Here is a 9,121-nt window from a genome sequence, read left to right on the forward strand (position 1 = left end):
AGCAAAGATGTCAGCTTGAGGACTAAGAGGTGCGCCTGACCCAAGCCATGGTATTTTCAATAACCTCATATGCATGCAAAAGTTGGACAGTAAGGAAGATCATATAAGAATTGATGCATTTGAGTTATGGTATTGGAGAATATTGAAATTACCATGGGCTGCCAAAATAACAAACAGATCTGTGTTGGAAGAAGAATTTGGAAGTCAGGATGGCCAGACTTTGTCTCTCATACTTCAGACATATTATCAGAAGGGGCCAGTCACTGGAGAAGGATATCATATGTTTGGTAAAGTGCAGGGTAAGAGAAAAAGAGGAACACACCCAGCGAGATGGATTGGCAAAGTGGCAGCATCAATGGGCTCAAGCATGGCAACAATTGTGAGGTTGGCCTAGGACCAGGCAGTGTTTTGTTCTGTTGTGCATAGGGTCGCTATGAGTTGGTACTGACTCGATGGCACCTAACAACAACAATGCATAGTAAACAATACAAATTTCACAAGATAATAAATAATAATTGATGAGTTTCCTATTTATTTTTCTAAACCTTGTTTTGACCCACTGTACTGATTTTATTTCCTGCCTATTACTCACCATCCCCAGTTTGAAAACCACTGATCTAGTCCAGCCTCCTTCTCTAAGCTCCAAAAAAGGCCCCATGCAAGAAGGATGCACTCATCTGCACCACTGCAATAGTTGTACATTTAAAAGGAGCCACTTCATTTCTAATCCCATTCTCTAGCAGGGCAGTGTGTTGGTGATGGGAGGCAGGAAGAAGGGACTCAGCACTCCTGGCACACTGGAGAATCAATGGAGAAGAACAATAGGAAGACACTGAAGTCCAGGCAGATGTCTGGGGACACAGCATCAGAGGATATCCAGATCGCTCAGCTGGAAACCAAAGCCTGGCCCTGTGACTAGAGGGCCAAGGAGACAGGGAAGACGGCAGGGACCGTAGTCAGGTGATGGGGCATGACTGTGGGGGCTGCACGCACGTGCCATCCGAGCTGTTGCTGTTGGTGCTCCCGTCAGTGGACTCCCGGCTGCCTTGGCGCGTGACTCGACTCCGCATCTCCACCGCTATGCCCGTCTCTGTGCTTCGTCGGATGTTGCTGCGCAGCTTCTTGGTGGTCCCTTCTATAGTCCCCAAGCACAGAAAAGGGAACAAGGTTAGCCTGCAGACAAGGCTTCTTTGAAAGGGCTGCCAAAGTCACCCTCTCAGGAGGGGGTGAGATGGACATTGCTGAGATGACCCCCAGGGTTGGGTGGCAGCCTGAGACAGCTGGCGGTGCACAGACTAGAAAGATGGCTGGAGGCAGAGTGAGTGGCCAGGGTGATGGGGAGCTACGGGCAGAGCGCCAGCCCCACAGCTCCTTGCTGCCAGGCTCCTCTGATGCTCACCCTTCAGCCTTTGCCCAAAAGCATCTTTCCTTCTCTCGTTTGGAAAATTTGTCTTCTCATTAATTTGAGAACGTCCCCTTTCCAGATACCCTCACTGACCCCATCACACACAGACCTTACAACCACCCCTCTGGCACCTTCACAGGCCCTATCAAGAACTCCATTGTGAAGCCTGGGTCTGAGCATGGAGAGGGATGTCTGTGTAGAGGTGGAGAGGCTATTAGGGAAGCAAGACAGAGAGGGACTGCGAGGTTGACCTGGATTGACGTGGGATTTGAGAGAAAGGTCTGCAGTGAGAGCCCCCCCTCCCCATGTGTCTGCACCTCCTGTCCACAGGGCTCTCTGCCCTCTACCAGCCTTGCAGAGAACATGGGGCACTCTCCCTACTCTCCGTCTCCTATATCAGCACACCATCCTGCCTGGGTTTCCATGACAACCTCTTCAGCATTGCAGTGTGGTGCCTCTTGCCTCTAGACACCCTCTCCTCCTGGGGGTGGGGTGAGGGAAGATGGGTTAAGGGCTTGGGAGTTCCTCTGCTGAAGCGGGCTGCCTACAGGGCCTGATGGGGAACAAAGTGGTGCTCGGATGGGTACTGTACCAAAGAGGGTAAAGAGGCCAAATTGAGAGTGGAGTTGCTTACAGGGACTGGAGAAGCTGGGGGTGGGACACACAGCACTGTCCCCACAAAACCAGTAGGTAGACAGGAATCCATTACCCTGGAAACCCTCTCTCCCACCCAAATCCAATGGTGGACTGAGGAGGTAATGTTTAAGACTCCAGCCTGGAGAAAGGAAAACTGTATTTTTCCTGGCTCACCCTACTTATCTTTCAGGAAGTTGGTGTTATTATTATTACCCATGATTTCACAGTGGAGCCCCCTTCCCTGCAAAAAAGTGAATTCTCTAGCTTCTACATCTCTGCCCTTTTCAGAGTCTCATGTTCTCATGACCCCTAAGACTTACTCTTCCAGGGCTTAGAAAAATCTTTGATCTATTTAGGAGCAAATTAATTTCTTTGACCAAATTTGCCCAAGCCAGTATGAGCCCTTGGGTGGGGGAACCATGAGATCCTAAAAAGGACGAGATAACTCGGCTATCCCCTGCCCCATTTCATGGATGGGGAGTCTGCGGCCCAGGTACCAATACAGCTGAGACTAGACCCAAGACCTGCAAACTCCCAGTCCAAGAGTCTTTCTACCATGATGTACGCAACTTCTCACTTCCCTCCACCAGCCCCCCTTCTCAATTTATTTGAGTTGTGATTTGGCAGAGATTTAAGTTCCATTGTTCTGGGTAGTGAGAAAGGACTTGAAACCTCAATGAAAATGTCTCTCCTGGCTTCATAGCTGTCCAGACTCTGAGCCTGTGCCAATACAGCGAGTAACCTTATGTAGCCTCTCTCTCTAGAGAACAGGGCCACACTACTTACAGTAATTCTGTAGAACCTAGAGGTAGAAATATTCCAGGAAGTGTCCCATCTGTCCCACAATATCACAAAGGAATTACAGTCACCGCCTCCACAGCAGTCCCAATGGCATCTCCTGGGCCAGTCCTGAAATGTTTTTCACTCTGACCCAACCCAGGGCCCAGCAGTGAATAGCTGCTGTCCCTGGTACTGAAAAAAAGGAGCTCCACTTGGGTAGGGCTGGAACAGTCCAAGATGACCCTGTCTGGACCTAACCTAGTGCCAGACCAGAACTCACCTGTGTTCTGGGACCAAAGCTCGGACCATGACCATCCTCACAATGAAGAGATTGTTAGAGCTATGAAGCAGCTGGGAGATGTTGTATTTAGCTTCGTTTTTCAGAAGAAGAAACTGAGGCCCTATAAGAAGTGTCACAGGGAATTACAGTCCCAAGTTTCATGGTGAGGTTTTGGAAGGCCACTCTAGGGCAACATGAGGAACAAACTGGAAAGTGGTAAGGCAGAATAACTGGAGAGAAGAGTGTCTAATAGTACAGGCCAGAGGGAAAAGAAGCCTGGAAAAGGGTAGAGGCTTTGGATGGCTGGGGCTGGAGTCAGTGGCAGAGTCCTGATACACTGGCCTGAAGGGCAGACACTCCAGGGTCCTGAAGCCTGACTGAGTTCAGAAGAGGTATTCCTCCTCCATGTCCCAAAGCTCCAGCCTGCAGGGAACTAAACCATGCCATTCAGAGGACACCCTTCTAGGATTTTTATCCAGCCCGAGTTTCAGAGCCAATGTCCCATACATTCCTCTGGGGCCAGACTCTTTCATCAGGATGGGGCTCCAAGTATTGATGGACAGGCTCAAACCTAGGTCAGCTGTCAGCACACAAAGCTGGGATACCAGCAACCTCAAAGCCTGAGAGTAAATACTGGGGAGAAGAAATTATAGATGGAGAAAAGTATGCTGCATGGAAAGGCCAGAGATGTGGAGTCTAGAGAATTCACTTTTTTTTTTTTTTTTTGGGGGGGGGGGGGGGGAGGGGGGCTCCACTGTGAAATCATGGGTAATAATAATAGCACCAACTATTCACTGAGTGATCGTTACTATGTATAAGGCACAAAACTCTGTACTTTTGCATCTTCTATCTCTCTGAATCCCCTGGATATATTAGTATCCTCATGGATTACTGTCTGCAAGGTATGTGTTATTGTCCTCATTCTACAAATGAGGAAGCAGGGTCAGAGAGGTAAATTAACACCCAAAGTCACCCAGCTGGTACATGGCAAGGGTGGCTCTGAAAGCTGCCTCAAATTCCTTTCCCCAGGAAAGTTCCTTCTTCCTCTCCAGGCTCTGGATGCCTGATTGGTGAAATGAGTATATTGGACTAGGTCTCAGGGGGGCCCTTCTTGCTCTGACACTGGCAATGATGATTCACAAAGACCTTAAGTTAGAAAGTCTCCTGGATGATTCCCCTAACTCCAGGTCCAGGACTGACTTCAATCATGCCCTCTCACGCTCGAGACAAGTGATCACTCATCTCTCCTCCAGTGTCTACTCTAATCCCTGACTGCCTGCTGACCGCAGAGACTGGGTAGGTAGACAGTTCCAAGGAGATCACTGGAATACCTCCTTATGACTCAGACCCAAGCCGTGACCTTAGAAGACTGTCCTTGAAATCATTTTGGGCATAAGAAGATGTAGGTTCTGAAGATGGGTCATCCCAGACTCCTGGGGTCCATCTCCATGATTTCCTAATCTGAATCCCCAACTCTCCATCTCCCCATTTCCATGCGTCCTTAGTGCCAGGCCTATCCTAGGACACTGACAACCTCAACTTCCCGCCCCATCTAGTATTCCCCCTGAGCCAGAAACCGCATCCCAGCTTGAATGCTGGAAAAGACCATCCCTGGTACTCCTGTCAAACATTTTGTAAAATCTATTTTAAAGTCTGGAAAAGTCCCCCACCCCCAGCAACAACCAGAAGTATTGATGAGCATTCTCCCTGGATCCTCTGATCCCCCCGCCCCCTCACCACCCCCTTCCAGCTGCCTATTTGAAGGTTTCTTGGGGAAGTTGCTACTCTGAGCAAAATAAGCAGGAAGAGATTTTAAAACAAAACCAGCTGGTGTCTGGGCTGCTGCTATAAAGCAAAGGAGGCAGGGGCCTGGCAGGCAGGACAAGTTCCTCTGGGAGGTGGGATCCAGGTGCGGTTGTGTGTGACAAGCTGGGACAAGCTGAGTCACTTGCAGGTGTAAGAATAACTGAGATTCCACTACTAGGCAGCTGATATGATGCATATTTATCAGGATGTTTCTGGAAAGGTGAGTGTGGATGTGATTTTGTAAAGTATGTATGTATGCATGTATGATGTGTTTCTGTAACCACGGCCTTGTGTGTGCACATGTTAACAGTGTTTCTGGGTTGTAGATCTGTAATCACAAGATTACACAGTTTGTATGGCTGGTTTTATCTGTGACCACATACAGTATGAATGAGGCGTCCCTGGGTGACACAAATGGGTAAAAGTGCTGGACTACTAGCTGAAAAAGGTTAGTGATTTGAACCCAACCAATGGCATCTCTTGCACCTCCTCGTTTCTTCCAATCGCTTTAGCATCTCTACGCTGGAGAGCAAGTTTCAGAGTCTCTCCTGACATCCATTTTGGTCTTTTCTCTCGTCCTTGAGTTTTTAATGATCTTTTGTTTTCTTCCTGTATGATGATGTTCTTGATGTCATCCCACAGCTCTTCTGGTCTGCGGTCTTCAGCGTCTAATACATCAAATTTGTTCTTGAGATGATCTCTAAATTAAGGTGGAATGTGTTCAAAGTCATATTTTGGTTCTTGTGGATTTGTTTTCATTTTCTTCAGCTGCAGCCTCAACTTGCATATGAGCAACTGATAGTTTTTTCCAGTCTGCCTTTGGCCTTGTTTTGGCTGGTAATACGGAGTTTTCCCACCGTATCTTTTCACAGACGTGGTCAATTTGATTTCTGTATATTCCATCTGGTGAGGTCCATGTGTATAGTCTTTTATGTTGTTTAAAAAGGTATTTGCAATGAACAAAGCATTGGTCTTGCAAAATTCTATGTGATCTCCAGCATCGTTTCTATCACCAAGGCCATATTTTCCAACTATTGATCCTTCCTCTTTGTTCTCAAGGTTTGCATTCCAATCGCCAGTAATTATCAATACATCTTGATAGCCTTTGCTCAATTTCACACTGAAAAAGTTGATAGACTTCTTCAATTTCATCATCACTGGTTTTACTGATGGTGCATAAATTTGAATAATAGTTACATTAACTGGTCTTCCTTGTAGGTGTATGGATATTCTCTTATCACAGACAGCACTGTACTTCAAGACAGATCTTGATATGTTCTTTTTGATGATGAATGCAATGCATCTCAGAAGACAGGGCTAGCACTCTGCTTGCAAAAAGTCACGGCTTTGAAAACCCTACAGGGTAGTTCTACTCTGCACACATGGAGATATCATGAGTTAGAATCGAGTTGATGGCAACCAAGAACACCACCACAGTGTGAATGAGCACACTGTGCTCCCCTGTCCGTATGGCAGAAACCCTGGTGGTGCAGTAGGTGGTACTGGGTAGATAACCACAAGGTGAGTGGTTTAAATCCACCAGCTCTGGAGGAGAAGATGAGGCTGTTTGCTCCCATAAAGATATGCAGTCTCGGAGACCCTAAGGAACAGTTCTACTCTGTCCTACAGGATTGCTCTGAATTGGGCTCGACTTGACAGCAGTGGGGTGTGTGTGTGTGTGTGTGAGTGTGGATGGCTTTCCTGAGCACTTCAGCACTATGTGTGTGACTGTGTACATAGGTCTTCTTTGGGTGCTATAATTCCATCTGGGTGGCTCTTTGTCCATGGGAACTGCAGGGATTACAGGTGCGGCGGAATCTTTCAGATGTGTGTATCTGTGAGATTGTGGTGTCACTTAGCACGGTGCCAGGGACACAATGGCTGTTCAATAAATAATTACTGATTAATGTGTAAGTCTCTGTGTGGAGGCAATAAAGGGTACAGGTTCAGAGCATGAACTCAGAAGCCCAGCTGCAGGGGTTTGAATCTAGGCTCCACCACTTAGTTAAGCAGTTGAATGGTTTGGGGCATCTTACTCACCTTCTCTATGCTTCAGGATCTCCACCTTGGCACCTACCTCATATTGTTATATGAGGATTAAATATGATGTATCAGACTTAGATACATATTCTCCTATATGAAAACATTCTATACGTAAGGGCGGACTCTGGTGTGGTGCTGTAGAATCAGCATTAGGCTGCGAACCGCAAGGTCGGCAGTTCAAACACACCAACTGTTCCTGGAAATCCCATGCAGGGTTGCTATGAGTCGGAACCAACTCAATGGCACTTAACAACTACAACAGTAATATGTAACTGCATGTGAGTGTGGGCAGGTGACATACCTGTCCCATAACCAGAGAGTGCAGTCCAAAACCTCTTACCCCATCCCTTTGCCCCCTGCCCCCTCAGGGTGTTCCATGGCCCCTCACCAGGCTGGGGGAGCTGCAGTGTGTTCTTGCTCCACTGGGTCAGGCCCACGATGGCCACCATCTTGGCACCGAGGCTGCTGCGTCGCTTCTTGGCGGTGGTGGTCCCAGTCCCACCCCCAGCCTGCTGGGCTCCACAGATTTCGCCGCTGATGCTGGAGCTCCGCACCACGTTCCTGGAGGCCGCGGCCGAGGCCGGACCTGGCTCCGCGTTAAACATGGTCCCCAGGGCTGCAGGGCCTCAGGCAACTCTGGGAGATGAGGGGAAGAGAAAAAGGGTCCCACATCAGAGCCCTGACTCACCGTACTGCAATGTGACCTTGGACAAGGGCCTCTCTGAGGTTGTGAGGATAAAAGAAAACAAATAAATATAAGTGGCCAGTAGCAGGTCTGGCTTGGTAAATGGGACTAGGAGGACTGCTTTGTTTCCAGTGAGACTATGAAGTCACATTGCCTGGGTTGGAATTTCAAAGGTATAACGGTGCAGTAGTTAAGCACTCAGTTGCCAACCAAAGGATAGCAGTTCAAACCTACCAAGCACTCATTAGAAAAAAGCCTGGCAATCTGCATCCCTACAGATTACAATCTCGAAAACCCTATGGGGCAATTTTGCCTTGACCTAGAGTATTATATGAGATAGCAATAGGTCTTGCACACTGGCTGCCTAACCCTGTATCTAAAAATGGGTTTACTTTTGGGGAACATCTAAGAAATCACATCACTTGCCTCATGGGCTCATTGTTGTTGTTGTTGTTAAGTGCCATTGAGTCAGTTCTGACCTCTAGTGACCCTGTATAGAGTTTCTGAGGAGTGGCTGGTGAGCTTGAACCGCCGACTTTGTAGTTCAAACCAGCCTTGCAATCCAGGGTATTAACCCACAGCGCCACACAAGGACATCCATGGGCTCATTGTAAGAGTTATATTAGATAGATCATGGTAGGCACCTGTAACAGTGGTTGGCATTGTGTCAGTATCCATTAAATGATGGTGACTTTTATTTCCAGACCAAATAATAAAGAGAAAAACAAAACCGGTTCCAGCCTGTCCAGACTATGTAAGGGGGTCATGGTTTTCGAAGGTGGTGATTCAGAAAATTATAAAGAAGCAGACTCAAATTATTCTTAACTGATGACTGAGAGGCAGCCATTTAAGCATTTAAATCTATTTTCTTGCAGTCTCTTTTCTGTACATTTATAAAAATTAAAAAATAATGCATATTGCAAATATGATTTTATATTCTGGTATTATTTTTCAGTTTAATATTATATCCTAAGCATTTATCAATGTCATTAACACTTTGTATAACAATGTCATTATATCCCACCACACTATCCTATTGTATGAAGGTAGAATCATTTACAATAGCTACCTTTTAGATTGGGTCCAACTCTCTCTCTTTCTCTCTCACTCGGTCTTTTCTCTATTTTAAATAACACTGCAAAGAACCCTTTTTCTACACTGATTTTGTCTGCTGCTAATTTCCTTGGCATTGATTCTAGAAAGAGTGACTAGGCCAGAGGGTGCAGACACTCCAGGTAGCTTACACACATCCACTCTCCTGTTCTACTTCCTAAGACTGCTCATTTGTCCAGCTACCACCCCACCCTCTGTTTTAGAGGCAGATGATCCTGATTTGTTCAAACCAACCACTGACTAGCATTCCCTAGGTAGTTGTTGCTGGTCCAAGGGAGGCATGTAACTCAGTTGGTCCAATCAGACTGAAGGATTTGGATTCTATGCTTCTAAGATAGATGGGCATCTCTGCCTGTTTGTCTCTCTCTATATC

General features: G+C 46.9%; 1 protein-coding gene across 1 annotated transcript in view; it reads right to left on the bottom strand.

Annotated features, from left to right (window-relative positions):
* RIMS3 (regulating synaptic membrane exocytosis 3) overlaps positions 1 to 7,570 on the bottom strand; it is a 16,308-nt gene extending 8,738 nt beyond the window's left edge. Inside the window, exons 1-2 of the mRNA XM_006867593.1 lie at positions 7,339 to 7,570; positions 994 to 1,135 (exon numbers count right to left, since the gene is read on the bottom strand). Of these exons, the coding sequence (XP_006867655.1) occupies positions 994 to 1,135; positions 7,339 to 7,555 (359 nt within the window). The 5' untranslated portion in view covers positions 7,556 to 7,570. The remainder of the gene's footprint in view (positions 1 to 993; positions 1,136 to 7,338) is intronic.
* Between the last annotated feature and the right edge of the window lie 1,551 nt (positions 7,571 to 9,121).

The sequence above is a fragment of the Chrysochloris asiatica genome, unplaced genomic scaffold, assembly GCF_000296735.1.
Source record: "Chrysochloris asiatica unplaced genomic scaffold, ChrAsi1.0 scaffold00106, whole genome shotgun sequence".
NCBI classification, from domain to species: domain Eukaryota; kingdom Metazoa; phylum Chordata; class Mammalia; order Afrosoricida; family Chrysochloridae; genus Chrysochloris; species Chrysochloris asiatica.